Below are 23,058 nucleotides of genomic sequence, written 5' to 3'. Positions count from 1 at the left end.
CGGAAGTTGTCATAATTACTGTGTAAGTCTATGGAAGGGGGTGAGAACCACGAGCCTCCTAGGTATTGTATTGAAGTCAATGTACCCAGAGGAGGACGGAAACTAACTGTCCTCCGGTTACACAATGGTGCTACCCTACAGAGTGCTGTTGAGGCTACTGTCGACCTTCATTGCAAAACAGCGTGTTTTAATAAATGATTTGGTGACGTGAATATATTTAGTATAGTTTTATCTAAAAAGGATCACTTTTTTAATGTTTTATTATTTGTATTTTTCTGAAATTCACTGAAGAGGATGGTCCTCCGCTTCCTCCTCTGAGGAGCCTCCAATGAGCTAGAGGTTCTTTTTGTGATGATAAATTGATTATGCCAAAATGAGTTGACCATAAAATCTATGTGCAGAGTAATCACCTACAAGACACAGCCCCACACGTTGGGTGCCATTTTTACTCCCCCCCCCCTCCCTATACTGTTTGTATTTAAATGAAGTAAAAGGTTCTTGGGCTGTGTACTCCTATAATGTCAATGTCTTAAGATGTATTACTATAATAACCACGCTCATGAAATAGTATGACTTATCCTTATATATTTTCTTTCAGGAGTAAAATGATTTCAAGAACCACTTTATGGCGTAAAATACCTACATTTAACAATACACATCATGAATCAACAATTCAAGTTGTGCACAGGCACTAAATGGTCCAACCGAATACCTCCAGAGAATGGCGTCACATAGCAGGCATGCAGAAACTAGCAAAGAGTTGCAAAGGCACTTTAGTGAGCTGGAAAGAGGAGAGAGGGGTGGCTGTCTGACTCAACAGCGTTCACATATCTCATTAGCAGAATCTCCAACATCATAACATAAAAATAATGCATGTATAAATTCTACTCTATAAACGTTTCAGGCTTGAGTTACTGTGCCTTCAGAAAGTATTCATACCCCTTGACTTATTCCACATTTTGTTGTGTTTCAGACTGATTCAAACATTTATTAAATAGATTTTGTTTCTCACCCATCTACACTAGGCTTGGGCGGTATACTGTATATACCATATACCGGGGTATTTGGAAATAGCCACGGGATGGTTTTTCAGTACCATCAATACCGTTGAAACTATTTCTTTGAATTGTTTCAATAAATTTGAATATTTGTTGCTACTTTTTAAGTAAATACCTGCAGTCAACTTGTGCAATACGTTTAGAAGATGAAGCAGATCACGCTCATTTCACCTGTCACATTATTTTACATTATGAAGCTTACCGGAGTTCCCCAGAACAGTTGAGCCAGTCACATGTTTGTTTGTAAATCAAGTGAGAAAGCAGGAGCAGGTGAGTCCTACTGAAAGTCAACCATTTTTGTTGCTTCAATAGAGTTTCTATTGATTTCTATTTATTTCACCTTTATTTAACCAGGTAGGCTAGTTGAGAACAAGTTCTCATTTGCAACTGCGACCTGGCCAAGATAAAGCATAGCAATTCGACACATACAACAACACAGAGTTACACATGAAATAAACAAAACATACAGTCAATAATACAGTAGAACAAAGAAAACAAAAAGTCTATATACAGTGAGTGCAAATGAGGTAAGATAAGGGAGTTAAGGCAATAAATAGGCCATGGTGGCAAAGTAATTAAAATATAGCAATTAAACACTGGAATGGTAGATGTGCAGAATATGAATGTGCAAGTACATTTTACATTTACATTTTAGTCATTTAGCAGACGCTCTTATCCAGAGCGACTTACAGTAGAGTGCATACATTTTATTACATTTACATACTGAGACAAGGATATCCCTACCGGCCAAACCCTCCCTAACCCGGACGACGCTATGCCAATTGTGCGTCGCCCCACGGACCTCCCGGTTGCGGCCGGCTGCGACAGAGCCTGGGCGCGAACCCAGAGACTCTGGTGGCGCAGCTAGCACTGCGATGCAGTGCCCTAGACCACTGCGCCACCCGGGAGTAGAGATACTGGGGTGCAAAGGAGCAAGATAAATAAATAAATACAGTATGGGGATGAGGTAGGTAGATTGGTGGGCTGTTTACAGATGGGCTATGTACAGGTGCAGTGATCTGTGAGCTGCTCTGACAGCTGGTGCTTAAAGCTAGTAAGGGAGATATGAGTCTCCAGCTTCAGAGATTTTTGCAGTGCGGTCCAGTCATTGGCAGCAGAGAACTGGAAGGAAAGACGACCAAAGGAGGAATTGGCTTTGGGGGTGACCAGTGAGATATATACCTGCTGGAGCATGTGCTACGAGTGGGTGCTGCTATGGTGATCAGTGAGCTGAGATAAGGCCTAGCAGAGACTTGTAGATAACCTGTAGCCAGTGGGTTTGTCGACGAGTTTGAAGCGAGGGCCAACCAACGAGAGCGTACAGGTCGCAATGGTGGGTAGCATATGGGGCTTTGGTGACAAAACGGATGGCACTGTGATAGACTGCATCCAGTTTGTTGAGTAGAGTGTTGGAGGCTATTTTATAGATGACATCACCGAAGTCGAGGATCGGTAGGACGGTCAGTTTTACGAGGGTATGTTTGGCAGCATGAGTGAAGGATGCTTTGTTGCGAAATAGGAAGCCGATTCTAGATTTAATTTTGGATTGATGCTTAATGTGAGTCTGGAAGGAGAGTTTACAATCTAACCAGACACCTAGGTATTTGTAGTTGTCCACGTAGTCTAAGTCAGAGCCGTCCAGAATAGTGATGCTGGACGGGCGAGCAGGTGCGGGCAGTGATCGGTTGAATAGCATGCATTTAGTTTTACTTGTGTTTAAGAGCAGTTGGAGGCCACGGAAGGAGAGTTGTATGGCATTGAAGCTCGTCTAGAGGTTAGTTAACACAGTGTCCAAAGAGGGGCCAGAAGTATACAGAATGGTGTCGTCTGCGTAGAGGTGGATCAGAGAATCACCAGCAGCAAGAGCAACATCATTGATGTATACAGACAAGAGAGTCGGCCCAAGGACTGAACCCTGTGGCACCCCCATAGAGACTGCCAGAGGTCTGGACAATAGGCCCTCCGATTTGACACACTGAACTCTATCAGAGAAGTAGTTGGTAAACCAGGCGAGGCAATCATTTGAGAAACCAAGGCTATCGAGTCTGCCAAGAAGAATGTGGTGATTGACAGAGTCGAAAGCCTTGGCCAGGTTGATGAATACGGCTGCACAGTAATGTCTCTTATCGATGGCGGTTATGATGTCGTTTAGGACCTTGAGCGTGGCTGAGGTGCACCCATGACCAGCTCTGAAACCAGATTGCATAGCGGAGAAGGTACGGTGGGATTCGAAATGGTCGGTAATCTGTTTGTTAACTTGGCTTTCGAAGACCTTAATGATCAGGGACGTGCAACTATAGTTTTACTTCAAGAAAATACATTAGTGCAGCACATTCGGCAGAAAATAGCTTCATCAGATGACAACAGAACTAACATTTTATTTGGCTGGCAGCCACACAAGTAAAGGAGCTTACAATGAAAAAGCACTGTATTTTTTGCAAAAACAATGCATAGCCATCATATCTCTGTTTACCATAGAAACAGCTACATTTACTAATGTTTTGCATCAAGTTAATCTTGCATTTTAACAGAAAAGTAGGCTACACCGAGAAAAGTACAGGAGAAAAGTAGCTACACATCAGTCAGAGCGTTGTCTGCTGATAGAATGCCCATTTGTGAATTCTCATCTGAGTGGAGAAACCGTAACTGAAGCACAAAATTAGTCTGATGCCAAACATTTTTGATCTGCCTTTACAAAAACGCAGCAAGATATTTGTTATGCATTTTATTATTTTATTCTGTGTGAAAACGCATCATTCTGCGTTACCGCGACCCCTAAGTTTAACTTGCTAGTTATCTAAGTAAGTGTCTGAATTAATAAGGCGACGGGGGCAGCATATTGTGTTAGCTTGAGAAGTCAAAGCGTGTTTGAGAAGTCAAAGCGTTTCAGATGAGAGTTATCTGTACAGCTGCCACTATTATCTTGATTTCCTTGCGTTTTTTTCTCCTCTCCCTTCTCTGGCATTCTGCTCCTCCCCCCCTCTTCTCTGAGCAGAGTGGGCAGGCCCATTGCCCTAGCGACTCCAGACTCAACACAGACACAGTGTGTACACATGCTGCTCCAGAGCCAGTACTGTTCCTCCTTCAGACAAGGATGCGTCAAGACATTTACACAGTCTCTCGTTCACATTCACTTGTGATATGTCCAAACTCACCAAAAATTACAGTCGGTAGCTCCTACCTATACTGCTAGATTGCCGTCTTTGCAATTTGTATATTTTTGTTTGCACTCATTAGCATAATTAGCTAATAGCCTCCATAGGAATTCGCTATTACTTGTGCTAAATTTGTTAGCATGCCGGTAATACCGTAAATCCGGGATGAGAGAATGATGGTATGATACCACTCAACCCTATTTTACACACAATACCCCATAATGACAAACTTAAAACATGTTTTTAGAAATGTTTGCACATTTATTGAAAATGAAATAGAGAAATATCTCATTCACTTAAGTATTTGTAGAAGCACCTTTGATGGAGATTACAGCTTTGAGTCATCTTGGGTATGTCTGTATCAGCTTTGCCATCTGGATTTGGGGATTTACACCCAATCTTCCTTGCAGATTTTCTCAAGCTCTGTTAGTTAGATGGGGAGTGGCGGTCAACAACAATCTTCAAATCTTTCCACAGATTTTCAATGGAATTCAAGTCTGGGCTTTGGCTGGGCCACTCAAGGATTTTCACGTTATAGTTCTGAAGCCATTCCTGCATTGATTTCGCTGTAAGCTTGGGGTCATTGTCCTGTTAGAACATAAATCTTCACCCCAGTCTAAGGTCGTTTGCACTCTGAAGCATGTTCTCATCAAAGATTTGCTTGTATTTGTCTCTGTTCATTGTTCCCTCTATCCGTACCGGTCTCCCAGTCCCTGCCGCTGAAAAGCATCTCCATAGCATGATGCTGCAATCACCATGCTTCACGGTAGGGATGGTGTTAGATGGGTGATGAGCTGTATCTGGTTTCTCCAGACATAGTGCTTTGCATTCAGGCCTAAGAGATACATGTTTGTTTCATCAGATCACAGAATCTCTTGCCTTATGCTCTCAGAGTCTTTTATGTGCCCTTTTGCAAACTCTAGGCATGCTGTCATGTGCCTTTTTCTCAGGAGTGGCTTCTGTCTGGCCATTCTTCCATAATTCCCAAATTGGTGAAGTGCTGTAGAGACTGTTGTCCTTCTGGCAGGTTATCACATCTCAGCCAAGGAACTCTGTAGTTCTGTTAGAGTGGTCATTGGGTTCTTGTCACCTCCCTGACCAAGGTCCCTCTCCAGTTACTAATTTTGGTCGGAAGGCCAGCTCTAGGCAGAGTCTGGGAAGTTCTATTACTGTGCCCTTGGAAACTTTCAACACAACAATTGTTTAATACCCTTCATCAGATATACAGTTGAAGTCAAAAGTTTACATACACCTTAGCCAAATACATTTAAACTCAGTTTCTCACAATTCCTGACATTTAATCTTAAAAATTCTCTGTCTTAGGTCAGTTAGGATCACCACTTTATTTTAAGAATGTGAAATATCAGAATAATGGTAGAGCAAATTATTTATTTCAGCTTTTATTTCTTTCATCACATTCCCAGCGGGTCAGAAGTTTACATACACTCAATTAGTATTTGGTAGCATTGCCATTAAATTGTTTAACTTGGGTCAAATGTTTCGGGGAGCCTTCCACAATCTTCCCACAATAAGTTGGGTGAATTTTGGCCCATTCCTCCTGATAGAGCTGGTGTAACTGAGTCAGGTTTGTAGGCATCCTTGCTCGCACACGCTTTTTCAGTTCTGCCCACACATTTTCTATAGGATTGAGGTCAGGACTTTGTGATGGCCACTCCAATACCTTGACTTTGTTGTCCTTAAGCCATTTTGTCACAACTTTGGAAGTATGCTTGGGGTCATTGTCCATTTGGAAGACCCATTTGCGACCAAGCTTTAACTTCCTGACTGATGTCTTGAGATGTTGCTTCAATATATCCACATAATTGTTCTTCCTCATGATGCCATCTAGTCTCTCCTGCAGCAAAGCACCCCCACAACATGATGCTGCCACCCCCGTGCTTCACGGTTGGGATGGTGTTCTTCAGCTTGCAAGCCTCCCCCTTTTTCCTCCAAACATAACGATGGTCATTATGGCCAAACAGTTCTATTTTTGTTTCATCAGACCAGAGGACATTTCTCCAAAAAGTACGATCTTTGTCCCCATGTGCAGTTGCAAACCGTAGTCTGGCTTTTTCATGGCGGGTTTGGAGCAGTGGATTCTTCCTTGCTGAGCGGCCTTTCAGGTTATGACGATATAGGACTCGTTTTACTGTGGATATAGATACTTTTGTACCTGTTTCCTCCAGCATCTTCACAAGGTCCTTTGCTGTTATTCTGGGATTGATTTGCACTTTTCGCACCAAAGTACGTTCATCTCTAGGAGACAGAACACGTCTCCTTCCTGAGCGGTATGACGGCTGCGTGGTCCCATGGTGTTTATACTTGCGTACTATTGTTTGTACAGATGAACGTGGTACCTTCAGGCGTTTCGAAATTGCTCCCAAGGATGAACCAGACTTGTTGAGGTCTACCATTTTTTTCTGAGGTCTTGGCTGATTTCTTTTGATTTTCCCATGATTTCAACCAAAGAGGCACTGAGTTTGAAGGTAGACCTTGAAATACATCCACAGGTACACCTCCAATTGACTCAAATGATGTCAATTAGCCTATCAGAAGCTTCTAAAGCCATGACATAATTTTCTGGAATTTTCCAAGCTGTTTAAAGGCACAGTCAACTTAGTGTATGTACTTTTCTGACCCACTGGAATTGTGATACAGTGAATTATAAGTTAAATAATCTATTTGTAAACAATTGTTGGGAAAATGACTTGTGTCATGCACAAAGTAGATGTCCTAACCAATTGAATTGAAAAAGTTGTAGTGACATCTCAAGGATGATCGAAGGAAATTGGACACACCTGAGATCAATTTGGAGTGTAATAGAAAAGGGGTGTGAATACTTACAGTATCAGTCAAAAGTTTGGACACACCTACTCATTCCAGGGTTTTTATTTTTACTATTTTCTACATTGTAGAATAATAGCGAAGACATCAATACTATGAAATAACATATATGGAATCATGTAGTAACCAAAAAAGTGTTAAACAAATCAAAATATTTTAACAAATCAAAATATGTTATATTTGATAAAAATATTAGGCGTGTTCAAAAGTTAGATGTGTACACATTTTTTACTGGTATGCATGTAAATAAATAAAAATGCTACAATTTCTTTAAACATGTTTTCACTATGTCATTATAGGTTATTGTGTTTAGATGCGTGAGAAAAAAAGTATGTTACACAACAAAACGTGGAATAAGTCAAGGGGTATTAATAATACATTCTGAAGGCACTGTAAATGGTCCTTGAACCTTTTAATGTCTATAAACGTCAATAAAACTGTACTTGACAACAACTTCATTTGATAACTCATATATGTACCGTAATAGTATTATAGCTGCCCATCACAGAGCAGCATCCCTCAGGACACGTGAGGAATACCTGCCCTCTATAGCTAGCTAGCTACACCGTGCAAGCTAGCTGCACACACAAAAGTTGAATTTCCTTCTCGTACAATTCTCATATGACCATCAGCATTGCAAATACAAAGTCCCTGCTTTAACCCCTGCGGAAGAGCGAGGAGCTCACAGCCAGTGGATGGTAGAAGGCCAACCCCCTGGCTCCCTCCCCAACCTCCGACCACTCCCTTAACTGGGTGCTTGTCGTTGACATGATGAACTTTCTGACCCAAGCTTGAGGACCAGCAGTGTGAGGTGACCTACCGTGGGACTACCTACCGTGGTTACATGACTCTCTATGCTGCCATCACCAGAGCAATGAAAGAGGGTGAGCGTTACACCTCTTTGTTCCATGTGGGATTGCATGTTCTCCCATACACAGAGTGCTCTGTTCTGTTTGCTTGTACATGCAATGTTCAGTATCTTTAGCTTTACACTACTTTCGTTTGCAAAGGCAGGCATGATCAAACCTTGGAAGTAAATTACACTCTTCTTGCCTGTCCTAAGACGGTTCAGTCTCAACACATTTTGCAGTAACATTTCCAATGACCTATCATCCATCTGAATGCAGCTAATCAAGATGCCATGTCTTCTATAGATGTTCCCAATATAAAGCCTTCCTATTTCTTCCAGATGAGTGTTGAGGAGTTGGGCCTTGTCTTGCGCTCTGATAGCAACACACCTATGCTCATGCTGGAGTAGCGTCACCAGGTCCTCACAGAGGGGTCCAGCACGTGCTCCTGCAGCACAGACGAAGCTTCCGGAGCTTCATAAGCCCAGCCAGTAACAACTCCTAGAAGATGGTGGAGCTCATCGTAGACAAGCTGCCCTCATACAAGGACGATGCTACATACAAGGTCATACACACAACCAGTGGCGTGTATTCATGGATGTCAAGGGAAGCCAGGCTTCCCCCAAAAATGTACCAAGAAAAAATTTAAACATTTTATTTTGTCTCTCTGTGTTTCATCATTTTCCTTCAATTCGCAAGAGGCTGAATATATCTCACCGGAGAAAGCATACGAGCGAGCGAAAAAGCACCGCTCTGTCTCAGTATGTGTAGGCCATCTATCTGATGCTGTCTGGTCAAAAATCGTATGACATAATAGCCGATCAGCATTCACTCAACTGTGAATGGTCTTGGCGCACCAAAAAAAGTGTTAAGGGAAGCCAGTTTGGATTTGGCTTCACACCAATCACAAGCCAAACGTAATTTACAGAAAAAAATGGAATTGTTGCATCTCGTTATGTCGTTGTCCTCCGGTGGCTGGCTAGCTAGCTAAAATGGTCCCTTTCCTGAATTAGCCATGGATAGAGATAGGGATTTAGACTTGTGGTTTTACTTAGTTCTCTGTACTATCAAATGATTATAACGGCGATTCTGATCTAACCATAAATTCATACATTGTTGTGCCCCTGGCCTGAGAAGATGAAAGTTCAATATGTAGCTAGATGTAGTAGGCTAATAACTAGCTGGCCTGGCGCATCGTTGCTCATGAAAGGAAGTTAGGCTAGCGAGCAGCATTTCAGCCAGGTAGACTAGGACAACAAAAACTAAAAGCGTGTACTGTATGAAAGAGTCATGAAAGAGAGGAGGATGGCATTGGCATTCCTGGGCGAGTCAACAGGGTGTGACGAGGGTGGGCAATCTATTTTCTATTTCTTTGTTGGCCGGGTATGGTTCCCAATCAGAGGCAGCTGTCTATCGTTGTCTCTGATTGGGGATCATACTTAGGCAGCCTTTTTCCACCTGTAGTTTGTGGGATCTTGTTTTTGGTACTGTGCTGTTTAGCCCTACTAGACGTTACGTTTAATAAATGAAAATGTACGCCTACCACGCTGCACCTTGGTCCGATCCTTCCATCGACGTACGTAACAGTAGCTTATCATTTCACTTCCCCTGTGAGAACCATAAGCATGGGCTAACTTGGCTTTGCCAGCAGCCTACCTATCGAAGGTTGCACCGTGTCCAAGACAATGTAGAAAAACTCATATCAGCCATCTTTCAATTGTTATCCATATTACTGGAGCGTCAACTTATTCTTTCTAACTATTTATATGGTGGATTCACAGCCGCAATTTATGGAAGATGCCAAAACTTGAGATAACAATAGATGGCAAGGTCAAAGATAGGCCAGTAATTTCCATCTGTTGTGAAGTTTTCCCTAAATTAATGCTTATGACAAATCCAGCTCCAGAAACAGCCAGAGAGTCAGCTGGCTAATTTTTTGAATATGGTGTAGTTAACAAAACAAGCAACAGATAAGATTAGCTGGCTAGATAAGGTTAGCATGCTAGCTAGCTACACTTACAGCTGTCAGTGCCCTATTTGTTGATGTTTATCAACTTCACATGGACATTCCCACACTCAATTTGTGAATTTGTATAAGTAGCCTTCGTCATTTGGAGGTGGAACCTGTTCAATCTTATACTTACAACTCGTGCTAAGTTAAGATATTATATTGAATGAAATCAACCAGACTCAGAGGTAAACTTCAACATGTCTTTACTCCATCACGGTCCGTGTAACCCCTCACATTCCTTTACTGACGTGGTGACATCCTATCTCACTAAGTCACATCAATACACAACAGAACCTAAACGTGCATGTTCTCTCTAGGACAGGAAATTATGTTGAAATAGTGGTAGCAACTTCCTTTGTGGGGGATTTTCTGGTTATCATGGAGGCTAGGGGAGAGGAGGCTACTCTGCTGACTACAGCGTACAACAGGCCCTAGTCCACCTGGGGGCACGTCACTACTCAGACACCCTGACAGAGACATTAAAGAACGGTAAGTATTTTCCCCCTGTTATGCGTGCATGTACTATGTGTACGTGAACCTCTTTTGACCTTCTTCTCTCAGGTGAGTTGCTCAGCTCAGGCGACAGTAGAAAGGTGGAGATTTGTGTCTGCTCTATCTGGTGTGTGGGAGGATCAAGGTGCACCTGTGGAGTCTGGTTGAAGAGCGAGATGGCCAAAGCTGCAATATCAACTCTTTATCTCTGACACAGACCCACACAGAGAAACAGCAGACAATCTAAATGTAGTTGTTTTCCTGTAAAAAAAAGTGTGAAAAAAGTGTGAAAAATACAACAAATGGGAGAAATCCGAATAATGTAAAAACAAAAGAGAAAACGGAATTTTGAAGAAAAAATACCGAATATAAAAGGCCCTACTAACGTTTTTTTGCTGTGCATGACTGCACTTTAGAGTGTGTGTCATGACTAGCTGCGTGGTTGGTGGGTAGGGGTGTGCATTTTGGGCAAGGTTGAGGTCAGGTCCAATATTGACTATGCACCCAAGAGGAAAAGAGGTTGGCCATCCTACGTTGGGCCATCCATTTAGAGTAATATAATATATATACAATTTAGCAGACACTTTGAACCAAAGCGACTTACAGTCATGTGTGAATACATTTTTACGTTTGGTAGATCCTGGGAATACCAAGATGCATGACAGGGTTATAAATGCTTTGTGAAGCCTCAATTTAATGTGATTTATAAGGCCTTTATTAAGGGGTGCTTATGTCACCCTTTACAAAGCACAGGTTTATGTCTTATTTCAGTTGAAGTCATTCAGTTGTACAACTGACTAGGTATCCCCCTTTCCCTTTCCTTTCCTTTTTTATTTGACATAGTGGGTTTTGTCACGTTTGATATTGGTGGTTAAGGCACACAGTTATGCCACATTTATTAACCTTTTATAAAGCATGACATACGGTTGTAGATGATTTGTAACACATGTAGTGTTTATGAAGGCTTTATAAGCTGCACTTCATTTAAAGCAGGACACAGTTTTGACTTAAATCACAAGACCTGAAAATGATTGTCTAACAATGACTGGGCTCCCGAGTGGCGCAGTGGTCTAAGGCACTGCATCTCAGTGCAAGAGGCGTCATTACAGTCCCTGGTTTGATTCCAGGCTGTATCACATCCGGCTGTGATTGGGAGTCCCATAGGGCGGCACACAATTGGCCCAGCGTCGTCCGGGTTTGGCCGGGGTAGGCCGTCATTTTAAATAATAATTTGTTGTTAACTGGCTTGCCTAGTTAAATAAATAAAAAATTGAATTCATTCAACAGCGAACTTTACAGAGCTTGAAGAATTTGGAAAAGAATGGGCAAATGTTGCAAAATCCAGGTGTGCAAAACTCTTAGAGACTTACCTAGAAAGACTCACAGCTGTAATCGCTGCCAAAGGTGCTTCTGCAAAGTTTTGATTGAGTCAGGGGTGTAAATAGCATACTTATGTAAATTAGATATTTCTGTATTTAATTTTCAATAAATTTGCACACACACAAAAAAACATGTTTTCACCTAGTCATTATGGGGTATTGTGTGTAAATGGGTGAGATTAAAAAAATAACATTTTATCAATTTTGAATTCTGTTTGTAACGCAACAAAATGTGAAATAAGTCAAGGGGTATGAATACTTTCTGAAAGCACTGTAAACATGGCCTTATATTTTTTACAGGTAATATACCACATCTTCTGTCTGAAATGGGTACGAAAGACCTAGTCATGATTCCTGCAATTTCACAGACCCTGCAACCAAAATACAGGTATCGGGTCTGTGAATCGTCTCATTGTTTAAAGGCCCAATGCAGCCGTTTTTATCTGAATATCAAATCATTTCTGGGTAACACCTTACTGTGATTCTTTTCAAACAAATCGTCATAAGAAAAAAAATTGCTTCTTAGCAAGAGCAATTTCTCAAGCAAGAATTTTTATATGACTGTCTGGCAGTGGTCTGAGTGGCGAGGGGGAAAATGAAAATGAGCTGTTATTGACAGAGAGGTTTGGAACTTTTTCTTATTAGGTCTATTAACTAATTTATTGCTTGGGGATGTCACCAGGCAGGCCAAACACCATCCCACCAAAACAGGCTGAAATTTCAGACGGTCTTTTAAAACAGCTCCTACACTAAAAAGGCATTATTATAATTTTCACAATTTCACAGTATTATTACAACCTCATAGTGTGGAAATATATATAAAACACAGGAAGCCACGTTTTTGACTGCACTGGACCTTTAATACCTTCCTAATTTGCAAACAGACCCCATGGTTTAACAACACCTCCTAATTTGCCAGTTACCCACTGATATGTATAAAAGGGGTATACCTGCAAGAAACTATTAAAATAATGGCTGTTTGGAAGGGGGTTGCCTTATATTTTCTATTGGTAATACCGGTGTCTGAATTGTGTATTTGATTCCTTAGAATTTGCCTGCAGTGGCATAACCATGCCGTAAGGCGGCGCTGTAGCATCAGAATGTGTCTTTTACAGCGAATCTCTTTTCTTGGATAGAAAAGCACGAGCTTTCCTTGATTTATCGGTGAAATCCATGGCAACTAGAGGTAGACAACAAAAGTAGTCAGACTACAAGTAACAACAATGGAGATGGACGATAAGATAATGGAGGGGTCTGAGTGGGAGGGGGAACCTGAAAATGTGGTTGATGTCACCATGGAAGGCTTAAACTCCATCCATACAAAACAGGCAGAGATTTCAGGTGCTTTTCAAACAGCTCTTACACTAAAAGGGCATTGTCATTATTTTCACGATTTCACAGTATTATTCCAACATCATAGTGTGGAAATATATATAAAACATAGGTAAAATCTAGTTTTGACGTCACTGGGCCTTTAAAAGTGTGAGCCCAATTGTACTCTTTGACATCATGCAGACGCCAAGTGCATTGAGGGATGATGATGTTCTGACATGAATCCTTGAATAATCTATCTACTATGATTCTACCCTGAACTGTCATTTGAGGCAAATGCAGAGAATTTTATGATTATACAATTATACGATTATATTATCATCAGACAACTCTGCTTTTGTGTTTTCACCAAGGAAGTTGCTCTCTCTCTCTGTACTTGTACCCTTGTTAGCATCTCTGCCGGAGGAGAGTGGGATCATTGGTCGGGTTGCAGCAGATCTGTTTGTGCTCCTGGTGGAGAGGAGGGCTGTGGATGCCAGGGCTGCGGTAGACGTTAGAGTGTCCTACATGGAACTGTACCAGGAGGAGCTCAGGGACCTGCTGGAGGTCCAGACTGGAAACAAGGAGCTGCACATCAGAGAGGATGACAGGGGCAACACTGGTTACTCACTCTGTCTGTGCTAGGGTGTGTGTGACGTGTCAAGTGTGTGTGTTTAACCCCCTAAGGCCGATGTCCGCGCCCCATAAAAATCTGTCAGTTTGCATGGGATGTGTCTCAATCCACTGCATCTGCCTATGTCGTACTTCCGCATCTCTGGTGAAAGGTGACAGAGCTAGAGCGTGGTTTGTCAGACCATAAGACATCCCGAAAATCGGTCTTCTCACAAAATCATCTGTATCATCCGAACGGTTTGGCCTACAAACTATGGAAAGATGAGACTCTCAAGAACACGAGGGTGTTCTCCGGTTTCCTCTACGCCCTCCACAAGTGTCAGGAGACTCGTCTGAAGTCGGTACAACCAATCTGACATCTTCTGTCTGTAGTGTCCGAACTGTTAGGGCTAAACACTAATATGACCCCTCTGTACAAAGGTGAGACTCTCACACACATGCTTTGCTCTAGGACGCCCACAGGCCTCACAGGACTCGTCTGAAGGTCCCCCCGGTACCAGTTGAAAAAATGAATGGAAGTACAGTGCATTCGGAAAGTATTCAGACCCCTTGACTTTTCCACATTTTGTTACTTTACAGCCTTATTCTAAAATTGATTAAAGAATTTCCCCCCCTCATCAATCTACAGACAATACCCCATAATGAATGACAAAGAAAAAACATTTCTAAAAACCTGTTTTTGCTTTGTCATTATGGGGTATTGTGTGTAGATTGATGAGGGGAAAAAACAATTTAATCATTTTTAGAATAAGGCTGTAATGTAACAAATGGGGGAAAAGTCAAGGGGTCTGAATACTTTCCGAATGCACTGTATGGAATCTGACTGTAGTGTGTGGGTTTGTTTCAGTGGTAGTTGTGGCAAGAGAAACTGTGATTACCTCCGCTGAGGAGTTGCTGAGCGTCCTGGAGGCTGGCAATGCCCTGAGGCACACTGGCCCCACTCAGATGAACGAGTGCTCCAGCCGCTCTCACGCTATCGTTACCCTACAGCTAATGCAGCATCACCACGACAATGGCTCCCTCCGCTCCTCTAAACTCCACCTGGTGGATCTGTCTGGGTCAGAGCGGGCTGCACGCACCGGGAACACAGGCCTGCGCCTCAAAGAGTCCGTCCACATCAACACCGGCCTGCTGGCATTGGGCAATGTCATCCGCGCACTCTCCAACCCCCATCGCCGCCACAACCATGTGCCGTACCGTGACGCCAAGATCACGCGCATCCTCCGGGACTCACTGGGCGGCTCCGCCCACACACTGATGGTGGCCTGCGTCAGCCCTTCCCACCACAGTGTCGCAGAGACGCTGAGTGTGCTTCAGTTTGCCTCACGGGCACGCTACGTGAAGAACCAGCCTGCGTTGTGTCCTGCCAGGGCGTGTCCGGGCTGGCAGCCTGGAGAGGCTCATGTGGGGGAGCTGGAGCAGGAGGTCCAGACTCTGAGAAAGGCACTGAGAGAGAAGGATAAGACAGGGAGAGGGATTGCTTTGAGTGACAGCACCAAACAGGCCACTCAGGAGGAGCGTGATGACAGGGGGGCGGCTCTAGTGGAGGAGTCCCAGTACTGCTGCCTTGCACAGGATGCTGCCTTCCAGAGTTCCACCCGGAGTCCTGCTCTGTAGCAGCGTTTGCAGGAATGGCTGGAGAGACACAGGGAGCTTAGCCACTCTGGCCACACTGACTATAAACAACCTGTGGGGGGTGCAGGGGATGAGTCTCAACAGATCACCATCCTCCAGCTCAGACGTGAGCTCAAGAACTGCCAGGTAGTGTGTATAGTGGGCTCTGTTTCTCAGCTTTGTTTGCTCAATATAATCTGTTTACAAATGATATTCTAAACATAGGTATAAATTGTATTTGTCTCTCTTTTTCTCCCCCCCCAACTCTATTTTACTCAGTCTCTCTCCCAATCTCCCTCCTTCCATCAGGATACTCTGGCTATAGACAAGCAGGTGTTTGACCTGAGGGAATCTGAGCTGGAGCAGGTGCAGAGGCAGGTGCAGACACTGCTACAGGAGAAGCAGACACTGCTACAGGAGAAACAGACACACCTCCAGTCCTGACAGGAGGAGAGGGAGCACAGACGCATTCAGGTAAAGAGAGAAAGAGGATAGCGAGAAATTGAGATACAAAGATTGAATGGGGCATTTCTACAGTGGTTGATGACTGATGTTTTTTCCGTTGGTTGGGCGTGCAGAAGGAGCAGCTGGTGGAACAGCAGCTGTTGATAGATCGTCTCTGTGGTGACCTCCTGACCTTCAGGATGGGATCCTTTAGACCCTCGCTGGACACTGGGGCTTCTGGGAAGTCAGCGAGGAGACCTCACAGTGTTCCCATGATCAGCCAAGGCCATGGTTGTACGAGGAAGTGTAGGAGTAATTGATACATATGTAGGTAGATATCACACTATTAAACAATAGACAGGTGTACACTAGAAAATAGGAGAAGAAGGCAGACGTGAGTGCATTTGCCATTCTGGTAAATACAGGAAACCAAAGATTAGCAGATGGCCAAAGTCATACGTGCTTTAAAGTGCATGTATGGAAAAAGCAGGACACCATTATGAAGATAAAATTGACAGGAACAGCCATAAGTGCTTAGGGTAAAGGCCATAAGTGCTTAGGGCAAGATAGACATATATTAATTTTAGGGGACAAGGGGGTCCTGCCCCCATTATAATCTAATCAAGAGCGGATACAGGCGTTATTGGGCGTAGACAAGCAGGAAGCCTGAAATGAAGGATAATGGTGGCAGATGACCATAGGAGAAGTAATTTAATTAATGTATGTAATGATCTCATGTGTGTGGATGTGTATAAAGAGCGAACCAGTGCTCTGGGAAGGGGTGGGATCCGCGGATCGTTCCGGCTTGTGATACATAGTATTAAAAGTCTATTTGAATTTACAAGTTCTTGTAAGTGTTATGGTTTGAACCGATTTTCCACGACAGAAGGTACGTGTCCAGAGCGTGTGTGTGTGTGTGTGTGTGTGTGTGTGTGTGTGTGTGTGTGTGTGTGTGTGTGTGTGTGTAGGGCTGTGGCGGTCACAAAATATTGTCAGCCGGTGATTGTCAAGCAAATAACTGTCAGTCTCCGGTAATTGACCGTTAATTAACATAAACACATTTAGCATCTCCTGGCTTCCACACACAGCCTACAAGCCATTTTAAAAAGTCTAATAAATCCATGTAATATAGCCTACACCTTCACAATAAATGTATTATTTATTTTAGACAGGTCTAAAGAAGCATGATATGAAGAAAATGTAGTCTATTTCAGAAGAAAATAATAGTACAGTATACTCTGAGTTGTTCTGATGTGGCTATGCCAAATGGCTGTGGGCTACACTTGTTCATTTAGCAGACAAGATTTGCTTATAATTCCGTGGCATTATTTTATATTGTTTTATAGTATGAAGAATACAATTGAACAAAGCTGAATAAAATATAAATATTTTCTCCAAAGGATTTGAGGGAGTGCGCACATTCGGCTATTCAGTGTTAAGCGGTTAACAAAGAATTAGGTATTCCTATATGCTTAGTTTAGAGTTATTAATGTAACTTTAGTTGTTCTACAAACATTGGGCTATATGTTTTGATTTTTAATACATTATAAGGCTGCATGATGCGACTAATGAGGATTTGAAAAAATTGACCATATTTACTTTTCATCAGCCAACAAGATGAGAAGGCCTAACGAACAGCAATAACACTAGCCTATGTCAGTCTACTATTCCCCAAAGTACAAAAGTCGACCTCTTCTATTCTGTGCAAGAAATAAATATTCCAAACATAGTCTGGGACAGTTGTGGGATGCGATAGATCCCAAATGAATACAACCGCTAGTATCAAAACCTCTTTTTTATGCAATGTGGCTGTCGCAACAGATCAGAACGTTTAGCTTAAAATGGTGAATAACTATTAGGCTATTTCTTCACATTATAAGGGCAGCAATGCGCACACGGCAGTAGGCTATAAGCATGATTGTTCCATTACTGGAACACACCCTTATCAAAAGTGACCGCAAATACAATTATGCATGTAATGCTTTTATTATAAAGGTGCATTTTTATGGTGAAAATTATGTTCCCCAAACTTGAACCTCACGCGTTGCTTATATCTGCCAGTTAGGCTCTACACCCCTTGTAAAGCGGATTGATGTGCTTCATTTTAAGAAGTTATTTGGCCACTTTAGTTGTGATAGGCCTATGGGCTAGGCTGCATGAGGGTTGCGACTATGATTTGAAAAAGTTGTTTCTTACGCTGCCCATCATTCACAAGTGATAATGTATAATTCACAAGTGATGGGCTAATATTGTCACCCATCAGACTATTCTTGATTTAATCTCGTCTTTACATATACTAAATAATATATGTGTGACATTTGTTTTGATTTAGAATGGACCATTATCATGCACCTGTATCGAAACAGGGGCAGCAGGAAAAAATACATGTCATCTATGCACTTAAATAGCGAAGGGAGGATGCTTTTTTCCGTGGTTTATTTTCATGCCAGCCAGGTAGGCTATACTGCTGTTGTAAAGAGAAGCAATGTGCTTAATATTAGTTAAGTTGAGTAATAAATATAGTAGGTCTAGCCTATAGAAAGCTGATGGGATCCTCCTCTTTTTATTAGAGGCCATCACTCTGTTTTCTCAATTGCATAGCCTATAGAAATATTGTGAAACATGAGCTCATGGGGTCTCATTAAGTGTTTGATTTAGATTTCAGAATACATTTGCATTGATGTCAGAGTGATTAGAGGGACAATAGAGTGCTGAGTACCAGGCAGTTAGCAAGTTTTGTAGGCCACTAATGACCAGCAGCAGCATCAGAGTTTGGAGAAGCCTAATTACTGTGACTAAATGGTAATTTGACTGCCTTCATGACTCGTGACCGCCGGTGTGGCGGTATGTGTGCAACAATGGAGTTTCTGTTTGTGTGTTTCTTATGTAGATCCATACTAGTCCTCCGGCCTGTTCGTTGGAGAGGGTGATGGCTGCCTTTAAGACCCGCAGTCAGCTGCTGCTGGCTCAGATAGAGAAGAGAGATGAGGTCCTCTGCCCTCAAAAAACACTGAAGGAAAGGAGGGAAGACGAGGAAGAGGAGGGGGGAGAAAGGGATTGAGGTGAGCGAGACTGTAGTACTGTAACATCCTGCTTCAGAGCTATGTAATTGTTCTGCTTGCTCAAGACAGACTACTTCTTTAATCAGATGGATATATTGCAGGCGCTCTATGAACCGCACATTGACAAGCAGACAGAATCCAGCCTGCTTTGGCCAGAACCAGGCACAAAATACTAGTTTGGACCAGATTCAGGACGGGCTCCAGTTACTTCAACCGTCAGAACGCCCTACAGGTAAATACAGTTTTTACTACACTATGAGTCTTAGGTGGAATATTTCCTGTAATTTATGTTTCATTGCCAAGACCGGCCTGTGCCTTCTGTAAGGTGCAAGGAGCGCAGAGAGAGGCGGAGTCAGACGGTGACCCTGCTGCGCCTAAAGAAGGCGGAGACACAGAGCAGGGTTAGCCTGCAGACCAGTGGCTCCAGTAATCTGCACAAGAACAAGGTCAGTGCTAACAATATAGCATTCAAAGAACACTCATAGAGCATTAAACACTCATAGAGCATTAAACACTCATAGAGCATGTATACAGACCTCCTACAGCATTTATACAGACCTCATAGAGCATTTATACAGACCTCATAGAGCATTTATACAGACCTCATAGAGCATTCATAGAGCACTCAGAGTATTCATATAGCATTCATACATCACTCAGAGTGTTCCTAGAGCATTTATACAGCACTAATAGAGTATTGAAGGAGCATTAATACAGATCTCCTGTTGACCTTTCGGACGGTCAGTCTTTGCATCCATATAGCCCCATCTGTGAATGTGGTTACATTTCTCCAGTCGCATCCTTTAGCCTCATAGCAAACCAAGTGGTGGGGCTGCCATTTTGTTGTCTTTCATTAAAGAGAATACATCCTGTAAACAGCATCCTGTGTTGCAGGACCCGAGGACAGACAACAAGGCTGTCTTTCAAAATGGAGACTCTAAAGAATCAGAGGAAAAGGTAGAATGACGTTCCACAATTAAAAGTGTGGCCACATTACATTGGCAAAGGATCACAGGTTTGAGGTGCCCATCCCTGCAGGATTACATTTAAGTCATTTAGCAGACGCTCTTATCCAGAGCGACTTACAAGTACATACATTCATACTTTTTTGTACTGGTCCCCCGTGGGAAACGAACCCACAACCCTGGCGTTGCAAGCGCCATGCTCTACCAACTGAGCCACACGGGACATACAGCCACACAGGATGAGTTTGTTATGGAAATGTTCACCATGCAGTCATGGTGATTCCTTAGATCTCATTTGGATATTCAACATAGTTAAAAATAAGCAAACCGTGTGTGTGTTTTGACGTGTTGATGTGTTCGTTTTGCCCCTGTACGATGCCCAGCAGTCTGAGAGACGTGTGTGGCTGGAACACGAGGAGGAGCGTGCAATGCATAGGAGGAGGGGCCTGCAGGAGCTGGAGCTGAGGTGCAGAGAAGAGGTGCTGCAGCACCGAGAGGCCGGTGTCCAGGAGAGGAACCAGCTGCAGATCAAGAGGCTTCGTTCCAGCCAGGTAAACACAGAGCGGGGCATAGAAATCCAAAGTATTGACGTATGAAAAAAAAAAAGAACCGTACATTTTGTGTGTGTGTAAGTTACGGCATTCCAATGTTGTTATCTGCAATTGAAAGTGCGTGTGCGTACGTTCACGTGTGTTCCTCAGACTCTGAGTCAGGACTTGCTGCGCGTGTCGGCCCGTCTGGGAGATCTGGATGAGGAGCTTGAGGAGAGAGGAGGGGTAGAGAGGCGACTGTCCTCCTCTGCAGCAGGGCTGTGTGGAGTGTCCGCGGAGGAGCTGCTGAAGGAGAGAGAGAGCCTGCATCGGAGGAGGGACACGCTGGACACGCAGCTGAGGGACGGCAGGGTGCTCATGCCAGAGGTGAGCTCCTTAACGTTGCCTATTTTCCTTCAGCCTGGATGTCACTCTGACTACAGGGGGCTGATGTGGAAATACATGGTGTGTGTGTGTGTATAGGAGGAGCATGCTCTGCTGCAGTCGGAGGAGGTCTTGGAGGCTCTGGATGCTGCAGTAGAGTTTAAGAACTATTCCATCCAGGAGAGACAGAGAGACCTCGGGGACACGTCGGGGACCTCGGGGGAACTCCGCCCACGGAGACGACCACAATGACGTCATGAGGGCACAGAGAGCTGTCACTTCCAGAGGCCTCAGCACTGTTGGTCAAATACTTCAACCAGGTCAGTCCCAACACACACACTGGGCTGGGGGGCTGGGATTGAGATTAAGGGGTCGAAAAGAGTTTGGGGCAGAATTGAAACTGGAAAAGGATTTGGGACAGAAGTGGGACTGGTTTAAAAGCTCTCCATAGGCAAACATAAAAGAGATGGTTCACTGCACTACTAACCTTCCATTACCCTCCTGCTAAACTACCAGTCAATAACTGAGCGGATAGTTGAAAGCGTTGCCTTGGCCCCTCCAGGTGCTGTGTCTGCGGGAGTTGGAGCGGCGGCTGCAGCTGCACTGTGAGGAGCTGCAGCTGCAGAGTGGAGAGCAGGAGGCGGTGACCAGGGAGATGGAGGCAGCTCTACAGCGCCTCACTCTGGACACAGACCTCCGGCTCACTGAGCAGCATCACGAGCACCAGCACAACATACAGATACTAATGCAGCAGCTCCAAGGTCAATTTGTACGCGTCAATGTGATAAATGTTTATGAGTGGGGTATTCCTGCCCCTTCGTTGTGTTGGTCTGTTTTACAGTATTCTCACTGCTCGTTTTGTCCTCGTGTGTAGAGGGTGGCTCAGGGGACAGTGGACAAGCGGTCCAGGCTAGGCTGCAGCAGCTGGAGAGAGACCTGTCACAGCTAGTCACCGACTCCCTCCGCCCCCAGGCTCCAGACCTGCAGACCCAGGGCAGGAAGGCGGCCAGCGACGGAGCATTGGACAGCCCCAGCCCGCAGATTCCCAGAGTGGAGCTGGCCCCGGTCCGTCTGTCCCATAGAGAGCTGAGGCAGATCTCACCCTCTGCCTTCTGCAGCACTAGGAGGCACTCTACCCTGAGGGCCAGCAGAGGCTCATTCCAGGAGGACTCCATCGTAGTGCCCTGAAGCACTGACCACGAGGCTCCAGCACACACTGACCACTTCTTTCCTTCGTCCACACTAATCTAGAAGAACAGGTTAGTTGAAACTAAGGGCTCTTTTCAATCAGAGCCGCTTTAGCCGACATCCACATAGCGGTTGTTTTGGAAGAGGTGGAACTACGTTAGAGCTGTCAAATCCAAAAGTGGCTCACGACAGTATACCTAAAGCTGGACATTGCCATTAGCTGCACGGAGTCACATTAAGTCATCTCATGCAGCCACGTTGAAACAGCGTAATGTGAGATGTAATCTACACCTCCATTAGGATGATAGAAATCCTCATTATTTAGTTGAATGATTTCAATTTGAGTGTAATTACAATGTATATACAAAAGTATGTGGACACCCCTTAGAATTAGTGGATTCGGCTATTTCATCCACACCCGTTGCTGACAGGTGTATACAATCGACCACACCGGCATGCAATCTCCATAGACAAATATTGGCAGTAGAATGGCCTTACTGAAGAGCTCAGTAACTTTCAACGTGGCACCGTCATAGGATGCCACCTTTCCAACAAGTCAGTTGGTCAAATTTCTGCCCTGATAGAGCTGCCCCGGTCACCTGTAAGTGCTGTTATTGTGAAGTGGAAACGTTTATGAGCAACAACTGCTCAGCCGCGAAGTGGTAGGCCACACAAACTCACAGAACGGGACCGCCGAATGCTAAAGCGCATAGCAACACTCACTACCGGTTACAAACTGCCTCAGGAAGCAACGTCAGCACAAGAACTGTTCGTCGGGAGCTTCATGAAATGGGTTTCCATGGCTGAGCAGCCGCGCACAAGCCTAAAATCACTATGCGCAATGCCAAGCGTCGGCTGGAGTGGTGTAAAGCTTAACCTCATTGGACTCTGGAGCAATGTAAACAAGTTCTCTGGAGTGACGAATCCCACTTCACCATTTGGCATCCACCGTTTGGCGGATGCCAGGAGAACAGTTCCTGCCCCAATGCATAGTGCAAACTATAAAGTTTGGTGGAGGAGGAATAATAGTGTTGGAAAATGTTAACACTACAGCATACAATGACATTCTAGATGATTCTGTGCTTCCAACTTTGTGGCAACAGTTTGGGGAAGGCCCTTTCCTGTTTCAGCATGACAAGG

General features: G+C 43.8%; 1 protein-coding gene and 1 pseudogene across 1 annotated transcript; both read left to right on the top strand.

Moving 5' to 3' along the window:
• Positions 1-7,717: 7,717 nt before the first annotated feature.
• On the top strand, positions 7,718-10,576 carry LOC120063542 (annotated as a pseudogene).
• Positions 10,577-13,010: 2,434 nt separating this feature from the next.
• LOC120063540 (kinesin-like protein kif7) lies at positions 13,011-21,918 on the top strand. The gene is made up of 13 exons (XM_039013902.1): positions 13,011-13,128; positions 13,511-13,720; positions 14,579-15,334; positions 15,434-15,492; positions 15,655-15,723; positions 15,924-16,033; positions 19,177-19,297; positions 20,203-20,367; positions 20,518-20,733; positions 20,830-20,959; positions 21,001-21,050; positions 21,293-21,491; positions 21,605-21,918. Exons 1-13 carry the CDS (start codon positions 13,011-13,013, stop codon positions 21,916-21,918), a joined length of 2,517 nt encoding a protein of 838 aa, XP_038869830.1.
• Positions 21,919-23,058: the final 1,140 nt, after the last annotated feature.

Source organism: Salvelinus namaycush, chromosome 18 (genome assembly GCF_016432855.1).
Source record: "Salvelinus namaycush isolate Seneca chromosome 18, SaNama_1.0, whole genome shotgun sequence".
Lineage (NCBI taxonomy): Eukaryota > Metazoa > Chordata > Actinopteri > Salmoniformes > Salmonidae > Salvelinus > Salvelinus namaycush.
The sequence above is the reverse complement of the archived record's forward strand: the minus strand, read 5'-3'. Positions and strand labels throughout refer to the sequence as shown.